Raw genomic sequence first — 25,670 nt, forward strand, 5'->3', positions numbered from 1 at the left:
GAGAATTCATTTGATTCTTCAAGAACTCAGGTGTAGTGGCTTAATGTTGCACTGGTACCGTGAAGACAAATGACATTTGAAAAATGATGGAAATTAAATTCTTTTTAGTCCGAATTGCTGTGCTGTGAGAAATGATCTGACTTGCAAAATCAGGAAAAAAAAAGGAATGCTGGGGGCTATATTTAAATACTGCTATTGCTAATGTCTTAAGAGACTTCTGTCACGACCGCAAAGTAAGCATGTAAAGAGCTGCTTAATAAAACAGTGTGTGAGGGGACTGGATTTTCTTCACAAGTTTAAAGGGACCAAGTGTTAATGTTTAATTGTAGTCCAAAGTTAAGGTGCACAAGTACAAAATGACATGCATGTATGTATCAGAGTGAAAAAGTTATGAAAACTGATATTATAAGACCATATATTCCCTCTGTTTTTAATACAAAGCTCAATTTTATTTCCACAAAGTTATTTGCTGACATGTGAACAGTGGCCAATAAACATGTACAGCATATCTTTAAGCTTAGTCTACTTCCAATGCTTGAACTGTAGAAGTGTTAGATTTGTGGGATATCAAATGTGCTTCTTTTCCTCGAAACTGATGACCTACTTTTAAATGTGTTTCAGAGCTTGGGAGTTTATCACTTGTAAAGAAAAGAGGGTCCTTATTAGTGACAGCTCCAAGCCTTAAAGATTTGCCCTCAAAGCTTCAGGTAAGTTCCCTCAGTCAGTTTTATCCAACACATTTTGTCACTTTCTATGGAAAAGCAGTTCTGTGCTGGAGATTAGCTGCTTGCCAGTATTTCCATCAGAAAGGGTAAGTAATTTAGTGCTTAGATTAAAAACCTGTAGGATTCTGGATTCTATTTCCAGGTTGGTCATCAATGAACTTATGTACTTTGATTGTTCCTACCCATAAAATGGAAAACCCAGTTTCTATCAGTAGGCTCCAGGAATCATTGTATTATCATGTGTATTATTAACAAGACTTCAGTTGTGAGGTTATATAAAAAACAAAGAAACATACAAACAAACAAACAAAAAACATTATTGAAGCCATATGATGATGTAAGTTTTGTGTCAGTCGTATTCACTCCCCTCGGACTATTTCCAGGTATAGGAATAGACCCTCAGAAGTAGAGATAAGCTTCTAGTTAGAAGCAAAAAATTGAATTGTTTTCTCTATTCAGCTCTCTCTGCATTGCCTTAAGACATGACAAACTGTTTTGCTAAGCCAGTGGAAGAAAAGAATATATTAAAGAAGGGATTCCTGAGGATATCCTGTCTTCTGACCTGCTGTCAGTATTGAAAATTATACACAATATTGCTGGTATGAGCTTGTTAGGAGAGCAGATTAGGGAGAGATGTGGTCTCACAACTAGCCAAGTGATTCTGATTGGATCAGAAACATTCCTTTACGTTGCAGTTGGCAACAAACAGAATGCCATCAGAGCTTTAATTGACGCTGAACATCCTGTGCTGTCTCTGCTGTGCTCTGAGTAGTAACCACTTCGGAGGGACCAACCTCTGCCCTGTGTCCATTCTGCCATAGGTTATCGGTAGATTGCAGTTATGTGTATGATGCCTATATAAATTACGTGGGCTGGCTTTACTTAGGAAACAAAACGCTATAATACATGACAAGGTTACTTATAAAGTGGCTTTTTGGCCACAGTAGTCTGCTTTGTAGATGTGCAATCACTTGTTGCCTCTATGCTGATTAATGAAATAGATCCTTGGCCCTAGGAGCAGCAGGGGTGTCATTTGACCTTTTCTTGGAGCAGACGGTTGTTACACAACAGATGAGAAGCCCTTTGTACTCTTACTACAATATTCCCTGGGTGTAAAAGAAGAAAGTACCTGTGATTGTTCCATGGTACAGTTAGCTGCTACCTCACTACTTATGTCAAAACGATCCCTGAGATCAGGATGCTTGAGACTTATACAGATGCATATAGAGAAACAGTTGCAGCCTACTTACAAAAATGCAAAATACCTACATTACCAACTGAGTTGATTTTAAAAGGTTACCTGTATTCTCTCCTATTGAAGCTAAATGTTATTTCCAGAAATAAGTTTATCAGTGCTGCCTAATTTGGAATGACTGATCTCTCTTATTATGTCATGCTTTCTTAATGTTGTACCGGTCTTGAAAATCCTGTTATGTTTCTCAGAATTGTGTTAATTTCAGGATCTGTTTTCATTGTTTCAGACGGATATACAGCTTAGCCAATGGGTAGTAGAGGTGCAGCTAAACTATGATGTAAATGTGGAAAAGGATATTGACAAAGAAGCACTTGAACAAATATATCTATACAGGATTCTTTAGTACCTGGAAAAACTTACTAATTACCTTGTAATGTCATATATTTTGAGTCTAAAATTATTCCTGATTGATATGTGTGAATAAATCAGGTCAAAATTGTTATTGTTATTAATTTGAGTGGTATCTGTGGTTTGTAATGAGAGAGTCTTCTTCTGAAACTGGATTTCTTGTGAAGGCATTGTGCCTCAAGAATATCTTGGCTTTTAACTAGGAGATGTGGTTTATTTTTGGTAGAAATGTTAGAAAGTGACTTTAGACTGACGCCAAAAGAATTTTTGTTCACTAGCACTGTGTACTGCTAATGTTTGCTGAATATATCAAATCTAAGAATAGCAAATCTTTATTAATATGATTGATAGCATTGCACTTAACATAGTTACTTAAAAGCTGCAGTACGTTAAGTTTTTCTGTTTTGTTTCATCATAGGCCATTTCCCCATATTATCTGTAGTGTTCCTTCTATGGAATTTGTAGGTTTTCTTTCCCTGGTCTGCCTGCTAACCCAAGCATTTACTGGCATTAGTTAAGAGAAACAAGTCTATCTGTTTAGTTAGTCATCCTCAAGGTGGCTATTAATGTAAAACACTGAAAGACACCTAGGAGGCACTGAGAATTAATACCACAAGTCCAGGACTGCAGAGCTCTGTTCCATGTCCTGCAGTTCTTCTGGGGATTATAGGAAGTATAATAAGCTTCAGCTTATTTTCAGTTTAAGAAGCTGAAAATTCTGAACAGGTGTCACGGCTTAGCGGAGGCTTGGTGGTGGCGTAAAACATTGGAAATTCGTAACAGAGCCTCCTCAGAGAGAAAAGATCCACATACGCCCACCACATTTATATTTAGATTTTACGTTCTAAGGATGTGAAGCTTTTAGTCAGCTGAAGAATGTTTCAGTTTTTAGCAAACATTGGCAATCAAGTGCAGAAATATTAACTTCAGGAGGTTTTGGACTAAGTGCATTGTGAATTCAGAAGTATTGTTAGTCTCTAAAAGTTTGCTACACAACTTATGTCTAGTGCAAATGGGAAAACTTTAAATTGGATTTCGGTCTTCAAATGATTTACAGGTCAGTGAACTTTATAATATATCGTGTAAGCAAAAAAGAACAGTGGCCATTAGGCACATAGTAACACAATAAGTAAATGATACCAGATAAAGGATAGTAAGTATTAAGAAATTATACTTTTAGTGCAGTTTATTTGACATGGAGGAGGATATTTTAACTTGATATTTTAACTTTTAACTTAATACTGAATCACCGCCCCAAAACTCCATTGCATCTATTCTTCATGCATTTAAGAATGAAGAGGCTTAGCTTAAAATGTTTATTTTATTAAAGTACAGTAACTAAACTGATGATTACTTAATTGCCAACTTATTTGCCACAAATGCCCCTAGAAAGAGAACCTAGAAGAGACTAAGCAGCAGGGTGGAGGTAATGCAAGGCTAATAAAATCTAGCAAGCAAGGAGAGAATAAGAAATGGGAAAAGAAATACGTGTGCAATTCAGAATGAGGAAATGAGCACTATAGTAATCAGTACAGTACAGTGGAAGCTGTGACTGAATTTAGAGTGTATGAATAGGCTACTATAAAAGGAAAACTGGCTGGGACTTTAAAACCTACTGTATAACCCTACTACCACGTGAGGAGAAAACACCATATTGAAAAGTTTCTTACTTGTTTCAGAGGTCCTGCAAGACCTGTCCCCTATCAATTGGACTTTTGGTTCACAATCCTGGCTATAATCTGTGCCCTGCACCTAGTTTTGGCAATACGGGAACTATAGCTTTCATTGCAGTTGTTTCCCCTCTTCATGCTGAGTCTTCAAATACTTTTTTGGGTGTTGATCTCAGATTAAAAAAATTTCAATAGACTGGAGCAGATCACCAGCATATTTAATGACATCTGTATCCTCTGACTCTGGAAATAGCATGCACGCATCTGGAGCTCAGATGCAACAGAGGGAGCAATAGGGAAGCTCCCCATGTCTTTTTTAGACATCAGGAGAAAGTCAGAGGTGAGTTGAAATTGTTGAAATGTCTGTCTTCCTCTGCTGCCCTTAACAGGTCCTTGACTTAAAACCACACGTCCACGTGTTTGCAGAGAAAGGGTAGTGGTAATTCAGTTTGGTTTGGTTCTTGGTCCCTTCAGACATTTCTTCCTAACTTGGCTTCATAGGGCCAGAGTTCATGGGGCCGTTCTTAAGGGTGTTATGCTAGACAAGCATGACAAGCTAGAAAAAAATAGTGTGTGAAAGAAGGTGTTAATTGAATTTGTCCCTTTTCCAACTTGTTATCTGTCTCCTTTTGGTCCTGTTATAGATTCCCTTACACATGAGTAGCAAAAGTAAGATGTGAGGAGGTTTGCAAAACCCTGTGTGATGAGTGGGAAAATCTGTCCTCCCTGTGTACACCTAGGCAGGCTGGGTCGTCAGGGGAAATTCTCCTGAGAATGCCTGCATTGGTTCTGCTCTGCTCTTGCTTGTTTGGCTCTAGGAAGCTGCCAGGGGTACCTCCAGCATGCCGAGTCCCTGTTCTCAGTTCTGCTGTTGTTGTATTGCATGCTTCTTGGGAGAAAATTGAACTTTTCTCTGCCTCAGTGTCTACAGTGAAAATGGGAATAACAAATCCAAAATCAAAGCAAGGTTGTGAATTAATTGAGTATCAACTGCTTTGAGATTGTCATATAAAATGTGCTAAACAGCCAGGCTGTTCTTTGTAAACCAACCTGATTTAGAGGAGCTGGAAAGCAAAGCAAAACATCAAGTACTTCTCTCAGATAACTTTCTGACCCTTTTCTTTACAAGACAATGTTGAAAAGGAAACCCAGATTAACCACACCACAGTGATGAAAATACATCAATAGTTCTTTCCTAGTGCCCTCATCCTTTGCACTCTTCTTGCTGTTAGCTGGCTGCTGGCATCAGGAGGAGGAGAAGTGAGAGAAACAAACCCCCACTGGTATCCAGATTTTTGGTTCTGTACACAGGGCAGTTGGGTGACAGCTACCACAGATGGCACTGTGGCTGTTGCAAGCTGCCAGCCCAGAAACTGCTTGCTGCTGTGAACAGCTCTTAGGCTACATCGTGGTGTGCTACATCTTCCTGCAAAGGGCAGCATTGTGCATGACCTGGTGGAGCAGCTAACCCCAGCTGTGATGCCAAAACCCTGTGGGTCATGAGCAACTCATAAATCACGGAAATTCATGTTTGTAGGGCTGAATTAGGACAAACTAATCAGAGGGAGCTGTGCATCTGCAGTGCTTCTTGTAATCACCAGGAATGTCTGGCACACAGAAGAGTGGAGAGCAGCTCCACTCTCTCCTAATGGCATAACTCTCTGTGTAGTGCTCTGGCTTCTGCAGGACAAGCTATGTGAAGTTTAAATCCATTGAGAACTGCTTCAGTAAACCAAAGAAGGTGTTTGGGACCCACTGTAACAGGGCAAAAACTGTCAAGCTGTAAGAATGATAAAACAACTTTGCAGACAGAAAACATTGCAAAATTTCTTCTTGACATGATGTCATTTTAAAGAAAAATACCAAAAGTCCACTGCGGGCAGCCTGGCTGTCAAAGGTGAGCTATTTTTCATGTATGCTTCTTCCCAGTGTGTGGTATCGGAAGAGGTATTGAATGGGATAACTTGACAGTGGGACAAGCATGAAAAAAGCCCAGCTCCTAAACTCCTCTGCATCTGTGTTCTCTCCTTTTCTCTTTCTTCGGTTCCTTCTGTCTCTTGTCTCTTTTCAGCTCTCTTCTCCCCCAGCTCCCGGAGCCAGGACCAGGCTGTGGTGCAGCCGGAGGCAAGCAGAAGTGCCACCTGAGTGTGGCATTGCTTGCCTCTTGTCTGTCACTGGAAGACATAACAGCACTTTTAGCCAGTCACTTTAGCTGAGCAGCTTCTCCAGGCCAATGCAGCTTGGAATAATGATGGAAGCTTTTCCAAAGGGCTGCTTTGCACTCTCCAGGAATTCCCATCAGGGCCCCAAAGAAATGGTCAGACCCGGCCCCATCCCACTTCGGAGGCACCATGGCAGACCCAGGCTCTGGCTCCCCGCCTCGGAAATGTTGGAGCTCAGCACAGACAATGCTGTGGCTTGTTGCCAGCATTTTAACAAATGGTCTCTCAAAATTCACCCTTGGGCTGTGACAAACCCTCTGCAGTAGAGGGGCATGTATTTGTAGAAATAAGTGGAGAAGGAGGGCAATGCTGTTTGGCCAGCTAATGCACATTACATTTCTGCAGATGTTGGTACATCCACTCGTTTGAGAAAAGATTCATGTGGCACAGTGTTTTGGGGAAGGGAGAGAGATGGAACATCATGCTTAAATATATATATGTTAAATTCCTGCAATTCAGTGCAGCTTAGAGCATTTAAAAAAAAAACGCAATTAAATGTTTGTGTGACCCTAGAGATGAGTCTGTTCTGACAGGAACGAAGAAGCAGTTTGCTGAAGGCTTGGAGTTCATCATCTCAGGAGTCCCTTGGGGCTTGTAACGTAAGAAACCCCTACATTAGCATATGTTGGAGTCATTCCCCACTTACCTCAGGATTGCCAACAAACAGATCTTAAACACCCAAGCCCAGAAGTTGCCTACTTGCTGTGAGTCTTTTCTAGTATTTTGCATTCCCCCCACTCTCTGCTGCGTGACCTACACAACATCCCAGCCTCTCCTGCAGCTGTGGTAGTTCTTTACCCACAGGCCGTATCTCATGAATTGTTTTCATTCATTCCTCTTGGGAGGTCCCTCTCCCTCCACCTTTTGGGACAGAAAGAACAGGAAAACATTTTTCATTTGCCATCACAGGATGCAGCAGAGTCCTCCTGGGCTCTACCTCATCTGCCCTCTTTTTGTGTGAAAATGGTTGTGAGGGCTCTGCTTCTCCACTACATGCCCCAAACCCCACTGAGGGCTCTGGGGACATGTGGGAGAGGGGGAAGGCTCTGCTTCTGTCCTCCAGTGTTTCTGCTTTGCCTTGTTTCCCCAGGTTTGCTGGAGCATGGAAAGCAGCTAACCAAAACTGTCAGCCTGGGCTAGAAATAGCAAGAAGGGGGAAAGTCAGCAGGAGATATCGTGACAAAATCTGAAGCAAAATGTTCTACCAGAGTTTCTAGCAGCCCCAGATCAGGCTTTGATTGTTTGCAGCATTGTGTGCATGTGTATTGTGTATGTGTGTGTGTGTGTTTATATATATATATATACAAACAAAATGAGACTGTTTATCCTCAAGAGTCTACTATGTATATGGACAAAGGTAGAAGAAAGGAAATATTATTTCCTATCTTACAGATGGGGCATTCAATTATGTGTCGTTATTGTGATCGTGTACATGAGGTAATTGCACGCACATGGTCTGTAGTATTGGTGAGTGCACTTTTGTGGTCAATGCGTTAATTGACTTATAATTGTAAGCATGAAAATATGCACATCGCCATTAAAAGAAATAGTCTCTATTTTAAAATGACATTAAGAAGATAAATAGTTCCCAGTGGAGGGAGGAGGGGAGAAGAACGTCACTGACAGCTTCCTGGCAAAGCATTTAAAACAGTAGAACACAGATAACAAGCTGATACATGGATAAACCTAGCAAGGACATTGGTATAATGAAAAGAAGAATTTGGGTGGAACTGCCTGCTTCACTTTCAGCTGCTCAAATAAAGAAATAAAGACAAAAATAACAATTTTAGTAGTGAGTTCAATAGAAAGCTATCAAAACATGAGGCTGAGCATCTTAGAAACCAAATGAAACTAAGGGTGATGCTGCAAAAGCACTTGCCCACTAACAAGGCCTAGGCACTGGGGAGCACTATTCTGTACAAGAGATAGCAGGTGCCTGTGTATTTTCTTTCAGTCCTGCTTAAGGTGTGCAAGCCTAAGATGTACATGAGCTAGTAAATTCTCTTGGTAATTCTGAAAGCATTTTGACTGGTCAGTACCTTCCAGTTACAAACTGTGACAAGTAGGGAGAATGATTACTTGAACTTAGCAGCACACTCTGCTATGTATGTGTAGTTAGGGTATCTGGATCAGAAGTCTGTGCTGGCAATAGTAACCTCACAGGAGCATCTTGGACCTCCTCACTGATCCTTTCACACTTGGGCACTGTAGAAAGGCTGGACTAATGACTGGTAACTTGTTGTCGGCTCTGTTCCTGCTGGGGCAGTCACCCAGAAGGTCGTCAGCAAAAATCCAAAGCAGCACCAGGCAATGACTGGGTCATAGGAAGAATTCGGGGATTTTATAATCACAGATATGGCACTTGTAAGTACAACATATGGTGTTGCAATACTGCGAGTCTGTAATTCTGAGGCACTTACTGGAATTACCAAGGAGCTCCACCGCCTAGTTAAAATCTGCCTTTCGTAGACTGACTCCCTCTATTTCGGTGTCATAAAGGTGTCAGCCAAAATTTCTGAAGCTGCGCTAAGATTTGCTATGGAAGAGAAGACTCCAAACTATGTACAGCTTTTGGCCCTCTCTCAGGAAGGGGCTGATTGTGGAGAAGAGTGCATGTTGTTGGGCTTTTTTTAGTTTTTAATGACTCATGTGTTGGACCTTATTCCTGTTTGTCTTTCAATGCCAAACAAAAATTGCTATTTAGGTCAAACTGCTGTTTTGGTACTAATGGAAGCAGACATCAGCTTTGTCTACAGATTTCACAGCTATGCATTTTGCAGAGTGAAGTCCCCTCTTCAGGCTGCTATTGACATTTGGTTGTGCAGGTGCTACGCTGGCTTTCAGTGCTACCTCTGCCGTGTTACTCGCACTGCGTGCGTGGCCATGGGTTACAGCCGGAGAGCTGCCTTTCAGATGTAGTTCCTTTTTTGTTCATGCAGCCTTGGGGGATGGTCATCTTCTCTTCCCAGTTCCTACTTCCAGGCCGCCTCCTGCTGCCGCTGCACTGTCCTGGCTCCTTGCTGTTACCTTCTCAGCTCTTCTACCCTGTGGCACGATCCTGCATCCTCCTGGCCCATGCCCAGCTATGGCTTGCCCTGCTGTGTGGGGCTGTTTCCCAGCCTCAGCTCCCCTGGCTCCTGCTTTCTGCTACCTGCTGAGCACCAGTGGAGGTTTTTAGCTCATGTTGTTCTCCGTGCCTCACCTTGGATGCTGGTGAGCCTCTGCAGGAGGCACACTGCCTGCCTCCCTGGAACTGGAGCCTTGGAGGCCTGCGCAGGAGCTGGAGGCCTGCACGCCCCATTGCCAGAGGAAGGCACAGAGGTTGCTCCAGGCTGCTTGTCCCATCTTGGTGGGTAACCACATGAACTGAAGCATCTCCGTGCATCATGAAGCTTGTTCAATCCATGTTCACTTCCAAAGACCCACCATGAACCATCAGAAGGTGCTGAGCAAGGAAACTGTTAGATAAAAGTAGAGGGGAGTGAGTTGGTGCAATGCCTGCTGGTGTAACTCCATGCCTGTAAGAAGACTCCAGTGAATTTCCTACAGTTCTTATCAGCTGAATATCTGGCTCCCCACCCCCAACTCAGGGCACTGAGATGTCTAAAGATGGATCTTTAAGCCTACTTATGCACAGATATTCAGATCCTGAGCTACAGCCAAAGGTGTGGGCTGAGGGAGAAACTTAAAAAAAAAGTCTTTAAGCTACCTTTGAAGTTCTCCTGTACCTGTATTATTTTGTTTGCTCTGATAAAAAAAAAAAAAAAAAAAAAAAAAAAACACGTTAACTTGCAGAATAGCTAAATATGAACAAGTTAGCAGTTACTCCAGGGTCTCTACTACCCACTATAGCCAAAGAAAGCCCCAGACACCTTTTATGGCTATTTTCTTCCTTCCCGTCCTCCTCAGGCTTTCCTGTAGGTGAGTGGAACCTTAAAATGACATGCTTTGTTCTGAGAGGGCTTTGCACTCAGCAACAGCACAATTGAGGGTAGCGTGAGAATTTGTGTTTACTCAAATAGATGACAGGACGATTTCTGTGAAATTTTCCAGTCCCTTTCAGATTGATCCTCTTTCACAGTACATATATGACACAATCCAACACTGTGTTCCTTTGTCTTGAGCCACTGTGGTCTGCCTTTCTTGTTCTTCGTCTTTTGTCTTTGTGTTTGTTTTTATTTTGTTTTGTTTTCTGGTCAACTATTTTGTTCAAATTGAGTATTCAGAACAGTTGATGCCACCCTGAAAGCTCACTGGTAATAGAAGGATGTTCTTATATGTTTTCTTATTTTTTGCTCTTACCACTCATCGGTTTGAGTTGATATTCATGCTCTGAATTAACAGAAGTCAGTTGCAGCACCCATATTTCATCATAACTGTACATATGGCTCAGCTCTCACAAACAACAGGGATGAGTTTTTATTTAGTAACTAAAAGGGGGTATTTCACTGAGACTCGCAAGCAGACCGTTCAACCCAGAGCTCCCAGCCTTTCAGTGGTATGGATTGGTTTTGGTGTATGGTCCTGTAACTACAGTCTTGTGGTGTCCAGACTCGGGCTTATTCCTTTGTCCCTCCTGTATGTGGCTGTAAGGGCATGAAGAGAGTGGAAAGGACACAGAGCTGGTCAGAAACTAGTTATATCCCTGTGCATGCCTTAATGGTAGGGAAGGATGCTGACAGAGGAGAGCAGGCAAGCATCCTGGATGACATCCATGCTCACAACCTAGACTAACCCCAGCCCACAAGGCTCACCTCACTGCTGTGACACAGCACAGAAGAAACAAGGGGTGAACTTATCAGCAGCACCAGAGCAGCCAACTGCAGTGTTTGACTGGTGGGGAAAGTAGCCATGCCAGTGCTCAGAGCCTCTCCTACAACCTCATGATGACCTGTTCAGCTTGGCCTTTCTCCTTACACTGCTTTCAGTTCTGGAAGGCCCAGCCCTGTGCCTTCCTCTCCCCAGCTTTGTGGAGCCATCCCACCTCTCCCAGCCGTGCTCTCGCTGTCACTCTTCCTGCAAGGTTTTCAGAAGAGCACGTGAACCCCATTATCCCTCGCTTTGTCAGGAGGAGTTGGAGTACAGAGGTCAACAGACTGGAATCACTTTCTGCCCAGACTGGTTCACCTGGATATGCCTGGCAGCTCCGCTGTGCCACTGGATCCCTGCCAGCTCCTGGGAGCTGGGAGAGGGGCAAGGTGAGAGGGAAAAGCAGCAGAAAGAGGCAGCAGCAAGACTTGCTCTGGAAAAAAGGGGAAAAACTGCTGCAGGCAAGCTGGCTGCTGTGGTTTCTGCTCCTGTCACAAGGAGCAGGGCAATGCACAGCTGGCAGGCAGCCTGCCTGTACTCTGCAGTGCAGTTTTAAGGCCCTGGGAGTCCCATAAGGAGGGAGAGGTGGTGCAGGGGGATGAGGGGTCCAGAGCTGGTTGGCAGCAGAAGGGCTCTGATAATGAAGGACTTCAGAGCCTGGCAGCACCCGCTGCAGAAGCAGCACTGGGTGGCTGCTAACACTCCTCATGCTGTTCTTTCCAGTTCATCCTTCCGCTGTTGTGCTCGCTGCCCATCACCTGTTACTTGTTCTTTTTCACAAAAACGTGTTCTTTCTGGGATGATCAGCAAGAAGGCCTCCTTCCCCCTCCCCACCCTCACACGCTCTCACCTGGCACTTGTGGCTTCTCTCTCAGCGAGGCCTGGGCTCAGCCCATCCCTAAAGCCCTTATTTTCAAAAGTCATATTTATGACCACATCTAAATTAGATACAGATTGCTTAATTTGCATAGGTGCCAGACACAGAGGTGCACAAAACTTGGCAAGTAGGCTCAGACATGAGGGGAGTGTTGCAAGTGGGAGTGGATGGGACCCATGTTTGTCAACCTGTAGGAATTGCTGTTGGCAGGGCAAAACGGGGTTACTTCAACCCCAAAACCTTGCAGGGACAGCCACAGATCAAAGCTGTGAAAGAGGTTTTAAAGCTATTCTGCTTGCTGCATGCACTGCATCAGTGCTCTCTTGTGCTTTACTTTAAGCAAAATTTTCTCAGTGGTCACATCATTATGCATGTGAACAAGTTGCCTGAATGAAGATTCTGGGAAAGCTGCGTGGGACATCACAGTTGGACTCGGCCAGATATAGCAGCAACAGCGTTGCGTCGCCCACCTCTCACCTCCTCCACCTCCCTGCTGGATCCAGGTCTCTGCCTCCGCGCCAGTGGTGGCCAGAGCGGAGGCTTGGTGTCTCCTGGTCCCCAGGCCAGACTCCGTGGTGGAGCCACCCTTAATCTCATCTCATCTCATCTCATCTCATCTCATCTCATCTCATCTCATCTCATCTCATCTCATCTCATCTCATCTCATCTCATCTCATCCTCATCCTCATCCTCATCTTCATCTTCATCTGTTCCTGGTGCCCCTGCTGATGGGACTGGTGGCACTGGAAGACAGCAGCGTAGCATTAAAATGTTAAAGATTGCTGCTATTTAACCCCAACAGATACTATGTGTCAGAGACCTTAAAATGCTTTCAGCCCCCAGTGAAGGCTTCCGTTTAGAAATCAAGTGGCCTTAGTTTGATGCTATTCAGTAGGGTCTGCTTATAATGAACCAAAAACTCTGGCAAATGCCCTCAGCTCGGCAGTTTAATACACCAACCCAGCCACCTTGCTGTGGTGAACACACCTCCTATCTTCCAGTTCACAGCACAGTGCTTTATCATAAGCCAGTAATGAAAGCAGGCCTGTGTTATGACAGTTAGGTGTAAATGATGAGGATGTCCCTCACCAGTGTGTGCTACATGGCAAAAGAGACAGTAAACTTCTATGACTGAGGTATCTTAGTCCTTTTTCAGCAAAGGTGACATTCAGAAAAGGAGTGCTGTCAGAGCTCTGCAGGCACTTTGCTCCTGAATTAGAGCCTTTACGTAGGCTTTAAGATGTCTTGAACTGTTCATGTTGTCTTCACGCCTTCAGCTGATTCATTTTAAGTTTTTTAAGTGGTGGCATGACAGAATTTTGCCAAAAAGCCAATGGAAATTTTGCCTGTAAGCCCAGGACAACTCTGAGAAATTATTGTGAAGGCACCTGTTGATGACGAAGTTACTTACATCCTCTTTGTTTTCATCACTTCTCTTTGTTAAGCAGAGGGCACATCGGAAATTCTGCTGTCTGAGGATGACAGCAGACTGGGGATGTGGTTATTTGCCTCCACTTAGCCTCCACACTCTCAGCACTCCCTCTCAGCAGCTGAGTGGGATGGCTAGAAAATAGGGAGGATGTGGTTTCTGAATTCTGAATCATGGCAGTTTTCCCCCAATACTCTTATCTGTAGTAATTAAAAAATTCCAGACTAGTAATTAGACGTAGCTGGTCTCAGGCTCTGTGGGCCTTGACACTAGCTTCTTAAATTTCAGGACTACCCAGAGTAATCAAATTAAGTTTTTTTTTTTTAATTAACAGTTACAATAAACTGATACTAAATTGAGGGCCAAGCTGAGTAACAGCCTTTTAAAAGTCATTCTGTTACTTTCATTCCTCTTCTCATTTCTCCCCCGAGGAGCTGCGAGTACCACACTAATTCTTTTTGTAAAATCTTGCAGCAGTCAGATACAGGCTTCACACTAGAAAGCAGTTTTGTGAGTGAAGATATCCCAGCAACTCAACCTGGGCTGTTCCAACCTGCCTTAGCAAGGGGGATGCATTTGATGGCCTTCAGAGAGCCTTTCCAGCCCAGTCATTGTAATATCTATGGGAACATGATGATCAAAAAGTGATGGGTGGCTCTTGCTTCCAAGGATTTATTTTCCAATGTGTGTAGTAAAACAAGCAAAGAAACACACACACAAACAAACAAAACAACAGCAAAAAACACAAATAGTTCAAACAAAAAAAATCCTTAGGAGACTTAGGAGGCTTCCAGACCATCAGTCTATGAGAATATCTGAGCTCTGTTTTAGACAGCAGGAATATGATTAATATTTCTTCTGAGATCAGGCTGGAGTGCATGGAAGGGAACTCATTGGTCATAGTTTGTTGGCTTTTACCTGAGTCCTACCTGTCCAGGGGTTGCAGCTGGTACAGGGTGTAGTTGGGTCTCTTCTGTCCTATGCCCTGATCCTCGGGTGAATAACCCAGTAAGCAATGAGCGCCTGGTCCTGTGGGCCCTGCGAGCTTCCTCTCAGGGATCTCTCAGCAGACTTGAGCTCTGTCTGGTGGTAGGATTATCTTGGTTCCTGATCAAGGCCAAACAATGATGCATTGTAACCCACAGATATTTCCTATGAGAAATTGTGCTTGCAGCCTGAGGTTCTGCTGTGCTAAGCACTAAATCCAGCAGCATGTACAGATCAGATATTGCACTAATAGCTAATCCTGTGTGTAGCTGGACACCAAGCTTAAATTCATTCATACACGTAAGCTTCACTTAATTTAATGATGACCCCGTCCCATGTTTTCTCACATTCAAGATTAGCTGACGTGTCTGAACTGGTAGTTACTGCAATATTAATCATTTTCCTGGCCACTGCTCAGCTTGTCCCTGAAATTCATTTTCAGGCTTTAGAGCACTTTTACCCTGAAAGCTGAGCAAAACTAAAATGCAACCATCTCAAATCCTGTCACAACAAATCTTTAACTGCCTACATCTCATGGAAAAATCTGACAGATGCCTTATTTAGAAGTGCTTTGGTTTAGGTATGTCAATCTATTTTGTTCCCTTAATACTTTTTTCTATGAAGACAGGGTTGTGGTTTAGGATTTAATCTTCCGTGTATTCCTGACTTCAGTCATAATCTCTGTCCACATCACAGTTAGCTGGGACATCATCTCCACAGTATACACTAGATTTAAAGGTGATCTTTGTATCTTGCCGTTCTCTGTAATGGCCTAAAAACTAAGCAGAAAAGTCGTAAAAAGAGCCTGCCTCTATTTTGCTTGTGTGTTGTACTCAAAGTTTTCTCATCCTTTCTAAATTACTCTTAGTTTGAATCACTTTTGTGGTATTGATTCTAGGAATACGGTTATGTTTTGTGCAGTACATTTAATAGCAAAAAGGATCTGGGTGCACGTTTTTATAAAAAATAGAATGATTCTTTTACACCATCTGTATAACATTAGAAATTCACTCAAGAGGTATGGGTTACAAAATAGCACCCGCTTTTCAATTCTCTGTTCTCCCCAGAAAAGATGATAGTGACCCTGCAGTTGTCTCCTCCAGTGCAGGACAGCACACGGATGTGAAACAGTGGGCAGAAACAACCCGTGACTTTCCATGAGTGGTTGGAAAGCTGACTAAAGAAACCAATGAAAGATGCACTCTGACAACGCACAGAGGAAACAGCTAGCAGCTCGTACTGAAAGTTATATATTCACTACCAGAAAGGGGATTTAAATTCAATGTCAGCAACCTGTCATCTGCCCCAGATGAACCGGTGGAGGCCATTTTAACGCTGGCTTTAAGGAGGTTGTAGCCAAGCTACTAAAAAACAAAGGAACCCCAAATAAGCAGAACCACCCCTTCCCCGTGGAGTTAACTTATTGCCGCAGGCCCCGTGATGCAGAGGAGCCGTGGCAGCGCTCAGCAGTGGCCTCTGGGCCGCCCCCCAGCCCCAGCCTGCAAAGGCAGCCACCACAGGGCAGAGGCCTGTGCCGGGGCTCCCTGTGGCTTGGCTGGGCACCACTTTCATGAACCCTTCCAGAGATACCCGCTTGTGCTTGAGGGTTCACCTCCGTGCCATTTTAGGGCATCGTTTTCCCTGCAGATCAGTTCAGAAAGAGGTGGCCAGATGGGTACAAGGCACGGTAACTGAGCACCTTCAGCCTCGTGGAGCTACATCTGCTCTAACAGGGGGTGAAGCACTTTCATTGATGCTTGTAAGTCAAAAACATTACAAAAATGTTTAAAGCATCCCTGAGTGCTAACTGATGACTAAGCTTCATTCCAACAGCTGGTTGGAATAGTGTTAATAGTATTAGCGTCGGTACTGAATTATTCAGGTTATTCTAGGGAATGTTCTAAAGAATAATCTGCATTAGATTTAAATATATTTTAAATAAATATAAAAATATATTTTAAATATTATATTTAAAAATATTTTCACACATTCTTCAATTTATTTTAATTGTATTTTATTTTGTCTTCAACTCCGTTGTCAATGTGTGGCTCCTTCACAATAATGAAAATTAAACCTTTCAAAATACTTCTATCCAAAGTGATTTCTTAGAAATCTTAGCCTGCATAAACCACTTCAGCCCACTCAGTATTACAGGTGGGGGCTGATCTGCCCAGCCAGGGTCAGGAGGCCGATTTAGACCATTGCACTTGAGGTCTTGGTTAGCACTTTTTGCCACCAAGAAATGCTCTAAGAATTAAAGCATGACAGAAAACTCCCTCAAATCACATTTTTAAAAGCATTCTCGAAGAGTGACTATCTTAGTAGGCATTATTGTCACCAGAAAGCCTCTGTTAATCTCACAAAGCATCTGCAATGAATAATCTTCCCCTCCCCCGTTCTTATTTGCTGCCAGAAACAGCTTATAAATGCTTACTTGAAATCTCTGCCAAAATTTTCTTTTAGGCACACTGATGTAAATAGAGAATATTTCCACTGACTTTGGTAGAATTTCTCCAGATTTACATGGGTGTGAATGAAACCTGAATTTCTCCTGGGTCTTTCTCTTCAGCAGCCACTCACTGACTGGGTGACCAACAGCGCTGCCGCCTCTGCTGTCAGTGGAAGGCAAGTGCTCGAGCCCTGCTTGTCTGTCGCTTGACAAATTATTATAAACAGATTTGAACAAATATTTCTTTACAAAACGAACTGGTCAGCAGGCTCCAGGCTTTATTCTCCTGATGCATTTTACAGGAAATAATATCAAGTTAGCTATTATGAAACTACCCCCTCCTCACACACACATAATTGCTTCCAGCTTGCTGATTATTACCCTTTCCTTAACTGATAGAGTGAGAAGAGAAATAAAAATATCTCCATACAGTGGGCCAAATCCTCATCTGGTATAAATCGACATAGCTCCATCAAAGTCAATAAAACCATGTTGATTTACACCAGTTGAGGAGCTGATGCACTATAATTTTTTACTTGCTTTTAAAAATAAAACCTTATGTGATTGTGTAACCAACATTGCAACAGAAAACAGCATTTTCTTTTGTGAAGTCAAACATGTGCCCTCCCTTTGACTTTCAAACATTTTCACTTAGATAGTCCTTCTACAGCTTTTTTTTTTCTTTTTCCCTTCACCTTCTGGCACAATGCTCCTATGGCCCTTTTACTGGACCAGCATCACGACAGAGGTACAAATTGTGCTGAATGAGAATCAGACACAAAATAATATTTTCACAGAGTAATAAGGATAAGGAATGACATTCTGCCACTATTCTTTCATACAAAAGAGAGAAAAGAGCTAAGCAAAACAAAAGATAATACAGTTATTTCTCTACCAACTTTCTTTCTAGTCCCCACAATACTTTCCAGTTAGCTAACATATATTAGCAGTACTGAGCAATTAGTAATTCCCATCCAGGAATAACAGTATTGTAAGCTGCTATTATAGATTAAGTTCTTTAAGTCATCTTTAAAATAATACAACAAGACTTGTTATTTATTACCAGGTTTATTATCCGATAGAAACTATGTGCTCTGCTTGGACAAAGTGAGATTTCCAAAGTCTTTCTTCAGTCTTCACTAAGGGCTGTCAAACACATGGTGGATCTTTTGGGAACACTCTTTGTCTTTTGTTCTGATCAAGACTATAAAGAGATGTTTTATGGCAAATCTTTTACATCTATTGCAGGGATTCTATGCATTTCCATGTCATCTTTCCCAAATCCCTCAATTTTTTTATTTGATTTGACTGCTTTGATTGGTTGATTTGATTGATTTGTATATTCAGAAATTCACTATAATTTTGATAGCATCCTGAAAAATCCGAACATATTTATTGTTAATGTTGACACAGTTTTCTATTGGTTCAGCAAAGGCTTTTAATGTTAAGAAAACTTTTATTTATTAATCCTTGTTAATTAGCGGCAGTTAATAGCATGCTGGTAGTTCTATTAAAGTTAATGGTAATGTTTCTTTGTAGGATCATAGCCTGTAATTTTCAACAGCTTTCCTGAGTACTGTAACAGATTAAGGTGTAATAAAAAAAATTGCAAAAGCATACATTTCCAAATGATTTCATGCAAAATCTGGGCAAGATTAAGCTCACTTTAAAATACACATTTTGTTGCTTTGAATAACATCTTGAAAATCATTCAATGATGTCTGGCATTCAGTTGCAAAGGTTGAATTAGAATTTAGTTGCATGCTCTGGTCCCTTTTTTAATACACAAATTTTAATTCACAGGTCAATCTGAAGTGCATTCAGATTGGCTGTAAAGCTTCCTGTAGAAAGACCTGAAAATTTCCTTATGGAAGGTACCACTGCACTATTAGTTTGATTTGGAAAAGATGTCACAGATTGCTTATCTCTATTAACCTGCGAAACCTGTGCTTTTGGGGTCCCACTTTTACTGTAACCTTTATCTTGTAATGAGGATTTGCCACCTGGTTCAATGAATGACTGAGATGTTGACGCAGAGAAATCCAATTCAGATCCTTCATTAGCCGTCTGTTTCCATGGTGAGATATGACTTGAAAACACAATCTAGTCCCTGGAGAAAACAGTGGTTCCCCAAGCACCCTATAAGCACATATTTATAGGCAGGCACTCTCCAGATCTGCGCAGAGGAAATTAAAATAAAACACACACAAACTGGCAAACACTTCCCAGTCAGTCGGGACTGAAAGAGTGGCCCTGTCTGTAAAGGAAGACAATGGCAGATCTTGCCAAATAGCTCTGTCACACGTAGGGTAGGACAGCCTTGCATAACTTGGGCAAGAAGTATCAAGTCCTGCTGGGGACAAACAAAAGTTATTTGAAATGTTAGGTCCTGTCCTCCCTGGTACTGATGGGGACTAACAAGGCTTTCCAAATTGAAGCCTCACGAAAAGACAAGGAATCAAGCAGAGTTTTACTTCCCTAGAAAGTGCAGTCATTTACAGGGCAGCAGTTGAGGCTTGCTGACTCTCAGGAGGAGCCCTCTGGGTCTGCGGGAGGCTTGCTTTCAAGCTGCCAGTTTAATAACCCAGAGCAGTCAACAGGCAGCCCTCTACAAAGCTGACCCCGTTTCCTACATGACAGCAACAACAACAGTCATATGGCAGTGTCCACACTTGTGAGGCTTGAGCTTTTCCTGGAAAAGTCACAAATTGCTCTTTGAGGAAGTCATGTCAGCTACTAGCAAGATGGATGATTTTGATGCCGAGTCCCCACAAACCATTTGCTACCGGGTTGGAGACTGGAGACCCGGACAGTGTGGTGCCCCATTTTGGGGAACTTGGCTTCAGCTTTAACTGCTGAAAGCTCATTGAAGCAGGGTATTTCCAATGAAATGCTTCAAGCTCAGTGCTCATTTCATCAGAAAAAGCAAATCTAACCAGTTCTAACCCAAGGTTCCTTCTTCCAAACATAAATAATACATGGAATAGACACAGAAGATTTGGGTATTTGGGTAATGTCTCAGACATGTCTCCTTTTTTATCTATGGCAAAACTTTTATTTTATTCCAAAGCATGGCATCAAAGATTGAAAAAAAAAAAGAAAAAAGAAAAAAGCATGTTTAAGGCATTGTCTTGCCTTAAACATGCTGAAGCTCTGTGGCATTATGGCATCTTTAGACTGGATTCTTGGCTTTGTAGACTAGAGAAACCTGAAAGTGTACTGAATATGAAGTCAAAACAGCTTGTTACCCAACTTGCTTTCTTCCACAGAGTACTGAAATATTAAGAACACAGGCAAATAATGCTTAGATACAAATCCCTTTGTTTGTGTGGGGTTGCATTTGTGTGTCTGAAGCCAAGCTGGGCGGTCGTTTTGCATTCTGTATCTTCGCGGTGAATTGTGCGGTTCTGAAATTTGAATAAGATAAGATCACAAACAAGTAAAAACATGTGTAGGCTGAAAAATCAATATGTTTCAAAATAACCGTTGAAAAACAAATTATTCCTGTATTAATGGAGTGAAAACTATGTCTAGGGATTCTGCTATTGCTGATACTGCTACTAATATCTGAAGCAGTATTATTAAGAATCGGAGCTGCCTTCATAGTTAAGATGTTAATCATGCCATCACCTAGAAATAAAGCGCTCAAAAGGCTGACAATAGTAAACTGCAATATCAGGGATTTTTTAATCTTCCCATTTTCTGCATAATAATTAGATCTTAACAACTACAGTTCTTTTAAATTGCCCATGCTGAGGTCTGCTCTTTCCGTTTACTCTGACATTTTCTAATGTTTTAGCTGAATTATTCAGAATAGCTACTCCCTTGTTATGATGTTCCTATTTTTCAGTTCAGGACTCAACGTCATTGTCACTGAAAGATGGCAGAATTCCTGCTAACTTAATCACATTCAGACCTATACCATGCCTAACATCAGAAAGCCATTAATAACCAGCTTATACCAACTAAAGTCTGCTTTGTCTGTGATGACACATCTTAAAAATAGTTTCCTCTGAATGAAATCTACATTTCTGTACTGAATTATTACTTGCTGGGAGTCACTCTTTCAGGAACCCTTACACTTTGCTCAAACGAAACACTCACTGCCCTTGAGAAACACCTGAATAAGCCATAGCTAATATGATACAATTCAGAATAATTAAAGACAATAACTGAAAACTGTAGGCTACCAGCAACGTAAAGATTTCTTTTGCCACCAGAATCTTCTTTCAGGCCGTACTTCACTTTGGGCATTTAGGAATGCTACGGGATCTGAACACTCGACTGCAGAAATAATCCTAAGAATCCACAGTCTCTATGTCTGGTATATAATTCACTGGGACAGAATTAAACATTTCCTGTTTATATTTCTTGCTATATGCTGAATTCTACTGAGTGCTGACTTTGTCTACAAGCAAGCCACAGATGTACTAAACATCTGGGTATTAATAACACAGAATTCCCCAAATTCTCATCACCTCAGCAGATGATTGATTTTTTAAGAAGATACATAGGAAATAACTGTCTCATCCTCTCTACAGGTATGCCTTTGGTCAACAGCATTCTTTAGAGAAATGCTGTGTTGACAGGGAAAGGGACAGACTGCTGGGTTCTGAGGCTGTGGGAGGATTGTGGTCGTTATGACCGGGCAGCTAGGATTAGAGCAAAAAAAACACTGTGGGTGTTAATTCTGGCCTTCAATACGGCCAGAGCGACTCAAGGAGCTTGTCAAGGCACACCATGTGGACACTTATCTTTCAATTATACATTTTAGATAATACTTTTAAACACTCTTGGCTTGCTTTTATCGATGCTTTCCAGTCAGAAAGTATAGTTCCACATAAAAATAGAGTTCCACTTTTATGTGGAACAAACAAACAGAATGGAAAAAAACAGAAATCAGCAGAAGCTTCCCAGCGGGAATCATACCAACAGTGCTTAAGATGGAATTTGGACTAGAGGAACTACAAGCATGTCAGAAGCTCCCAATCCAGCTTCTTTGGTTTTGATGACAAGGGCGAGAAGTGCTGATTAAGGCAGCTCTGCAACTTCTAAAAGGAAAATCCTCACACAATATGTTAAATGGCAGAGGAAAAAGAAAAAATAAATAAAAGGAATGACCTACTTTTTAACCTATTTAACAATGTGTGTAAATATTTTCATCTACATGCCCTGAAGTTCCAAAGGTATTACCTTGGACATTCTTAAACAGCTGTGAAACAACTTCTAACTTGCCAATTACAGTTCAGCTTTGAATAATCAATGACCACAGCCACTCTAGAAGAGATGCAAGTTGACAGCTGCAAATACATGTTAAAGGGCTGTTTATAACTGAATGATTAAGAGCAGACATTGGCAGGGGTCAGGGTTGGCAGCAAAGGTAAGGCCAGAGGCAGTAAGCAGGGCTGGGGCACACAGAAATGGCTCGTCTGAAGGAAGGTAACAGCTTCTTGTGGTAGTGCTGGGAGCCTTACACATGAAGCTTTGCGAGCCACTTAAGGGAGTTGGGCTTTCTAGCTTGGAGAAGCTAGAATGAGACTTTAAGTGTGGTCGAATTTGTCAATTTTTGCTAGAATGTGGCCTAGTCCTGTTCTAGGAAGACTCATAGTGTTGTGACTTGATCCTATGACTTACAGGTCAGCAAGTCCTAAATCTGTCTTTCCAGTGCATTGCCAGCTCTTAGCTCCATATCATGGAACCTTCTGGAGCAGAGGTACTGAACAATGCAGCTTGTTTAGATCCTAGAACGGGTGTCCCAGCCCTTCTGAGCTCCTAGTGGTCCTGCAATTCCCTCTTGCTCCTCTAGCCCAAGCCAGGATACGCTGTAGCATCTCCCTGTTTGCTGGGGCAGCAAGCCACAAGAATGTACCCCAGGGTAAGAGAAGACACTCCTGGGGAGAGGCTGAGTAATAGAGGTGGGAGGAAACGGCTTTGAAAGGGAGAAAGAGGCCAACACTTGGAAGAGCAGGAATCTCATTTTGAGGACTTCTTGTCCACGCTGTCGAAAGGTTGGTCCCGTTGTAACAAATCTTTTTTCCACCCCAGGGTAAGGCCATTCAGTGTGCCTTTGATACTTGTGTTGGAACTTCTTAGACAATCCATTAAAATACATCGTACATTAGACTACCAAACTGATGGCTAAAAACCACACGTGAGAGCTGCATTCAAAACAAAAATAAAAATGCAACGTGGCATTAACAAAACCCAAATGGAATTGAGACAATAATACAGATGTGGTCTTTATTTTTCCCACAAAATTTAATGTGGGCCTTGCTTGGAACGTATCATAATATGCATTACTTGTTATGAATAAGAAAACCACTTATGACAGAGTACTCGATGGCATCTGCTATTACAAGATACTTAAAAGCATTCTTAAATCCTATAAATATTGCAATGAACTGTGACTTCTTTCTCCCCTGAAAAGTTTTTTAACATCGGAGCAAGCTAACTTTTGATGTACGTTACTACTATAAAACTGGATATGACAGGCCAGCACTGAGCTGTGTTCATGAATAAGAATGCACTTAAAGTAATACTAGCAATTTATTCCATTTATTTTTCATAACAATCTATATTATTCTGAAATAGAAATTCTAGGAAACTAATGTGTTCAAAGATGTTAAAAAAAAAAAAAACAAAACAAAAAAAAAACACACAACTGAAAAGGAATGTGTTAACAGAAAGGTTATAAATCTTACATGGAATATCTTGTAGAAACGTGTCTTTTAAAATTGGGTTGTGAAAAACAAGGTGAAATTCACCTTGTACAGTTAATATTTGCATACCACTTACTTCCCTTGCAGACTGTCAGAACAGGGACCCAGCTGAATCATTTGGTACATAATCTTTTTCTTATCTTTTCACGAGACAAAGTTCACAGAAAGTGATAAGGAGATGGAGCAAATCAGGAGGTGAGTTCTGAAATGATGAAAAGAGTACTTTCAAGCAGGAATCTGCGTTGCCTTTTTATTTTTTTGGCTGTCATGTTCTCATCATTTTCACCATCACTGCCTGCCTGTTCAAAATATGGTGCTGATGAAAATCCTCCTTTGAAACAGGGTTTCATGCACCTGCAGGAACCACGGCCATGATAATCACTTATGCCAGTGAAGCAGCTTTAAACCAGCTGAAATCAGCATCTCCTTCAGATGTCCTTGTTCTGTTCCCTTCTCAGGTAAACCTGGAAGAGAATAGCCCACATCTGGGGAACCTTCCCTGCCACTTCATTTTCCTAAGCAAAGCCTGTAAGTTTATGGTGTCTCTAGATAAGTTTTTTTTGTGTGTGTTACCTAGTATACTTTAAGTGATTATGAAGCTATCTCTGCAACGTTCAGGCTGCTCACTGTACTGGCAACCAAGCTAATTTAGTTTGAGGGTGCAATGTTCCTTTTTCCTTGTAACTGGCATTACCTATCTCTTAGATGCACATTGAGAGTTCCTCCCACTAAACATCTGATTGTCATAAAAGGGGAAAATAGCGTTTTCTTCTTGGCTTAGAAGTTATTATTTGAGTCTTTGAGTTAGGGCGTCTATCAGGAGGACAAAGGGATAATACTGGCTCTGTCCCTTCCTCTATAGTCCTTGTAAATAAACAGACAGTAAGCAATTTCTTTTGCCCAAATCCCATGCTTGGCCCTTAGGTCCATTCAACGCCCCAGAGGGCTCTTTCTCTTTTCTTTCTCGTTCCTTCTCAAACAGTGTAATACCCAGTCAGCCCCAGGATTTGTAGATAGTTGTAAAAGGGCAAAGGTTTTACATGACTCTAGGCAACAGGAACACAAAAACAAAATTTCCGTCCCTTTGCTCTAGGCAACTGCTAGACAGAGGGTTGGTTTTTTTTTTGTTGTTCTGTTTTGCTTTGGCTTTTTTGTTTTGTTTTGTTTTGACTCCTGGAGGCAGTGCCTTTGCTCTTAATTCATTCACATCAACCTGGGAAAATCACACGGACTGCCAAGACTACTTCTTGCTCAGGCCTTCCTATTCAACCCATTGCCTTGCACAGTTGTTGCTTCGGTGTTTCCAGAGCTATCAGTGTACAAAGACACATATCCCAGGGCACCCTCCACTTAGCCTGAGAGGAGTCAGTAGGGCAGCAGGCTGTATAGATCAAGTATATGACCGTCAACAGATTAAAACCTTTTGATATTGATGATGAACAATTTTCAGCATGGTGAAATGTTGACTCTCTTTATTGCTGTACAAATTCTCATTATTTTCTCACCAGACAGAAGCTTGCGAGCATGTTTGTATAAGCAAGCAACAGGAATTCTAAAACGGTACCTGGGCTCGTTCAGTGGAGAGCAATGAAAAGCAAACATGTCTGAATCCTATCTGTTGATATTAAAAAATAATTGTTTCTTATTGTGGAGTCTATCCTTCTATATCCACAGATGTCATAAAAAAAGAGAGAAAGAGAGAAGGAAAGAAAGAAGGAAAGAAAGAAGGAAAGAAGGAAAGAAGGGATGGTGAACATTTTAAGTATCCTGGGGTTTGTTTTGTTTGAAGAATCAATCTGTGACTCCTAGCCCAGGGGGAGTGCTCCCCAGGCAAAGAATCACAGCAGATCAGGTACATGCGGCCCATGCCATTTGTTTCTTTGCATGTGCTCTGGGAGTCAGAGTTCAGAAATAGTGAAGTGTAGGTTGTCTCAATGGGTCTGTGCCCTGCAGAGGTGTTCCTGGAGATGTGAAAATATTTATGGTTAGGGCAGTTAAGCTGGCTCCAGAGCTGTTTTGAACTATTGGAGTAGTGCCAAGGGTCTGGCTCAACTGATAGATTTTGCTTTCGGGTTGCATAAGCATAAGTAACCTGCAAGACTTGAATATTTTTTGTACAATGGTTAAGTTCAGATAGGGTTACTTAAAGAGCAACTATAATAGGACTCCTGTAAGCATTT

At 41.9% G+C, this 25,670-nt stretch overlaps 1 protein-coding gene across 12 annotated transcripts in view; it reads left to right on the forward strand.

The window, feature by feature from the left end:
* Positions 1–25,670, forward strand: part of LOC311437378 (uncharacterized protein) — a 51,184-nt gene that overhangs the window by 17,983 nt on the left and 7,531 nt on the right. For 3 of the 12 annotated variants that reach the window (XR_014693427.1, XR_014693429.1, XM_084520589.1), the window contains 2 exons: positions 622–707; positions 15,390–16,009. Coding sequence is in view for 6 of the 12 variants with exons in the window: in XM_084520589.1 (XP_084376715.1) it covers positions 622–685 (64 nt within the window). In the remaining 6 variants the exon portion in view is untranslated. Of the gene's footprint in view, positions 1–621; positions 708–2,206; positions 2,346–15,389; positions 16,010–17,837; positions 18,378–23,948; positions 24,581–25,670 lie in introns of those variants that run through there. The other 9 variants (XR_014693428.1, XM_084520590.1, XM_084520588.1 and 6 more) reach the window with 4 other exon arrangements.

Source organism: Aythya ferina, assembly GCF_964211825.1.
Source record: "Aythya ferina genome assembly, chromosome: 5".
NCBI classification, from domain to species: Eukaryota; Metazoa; Chordata; class Aves; order Anseriformes; family Anatidae; genus Aythya; species Aythya ferina.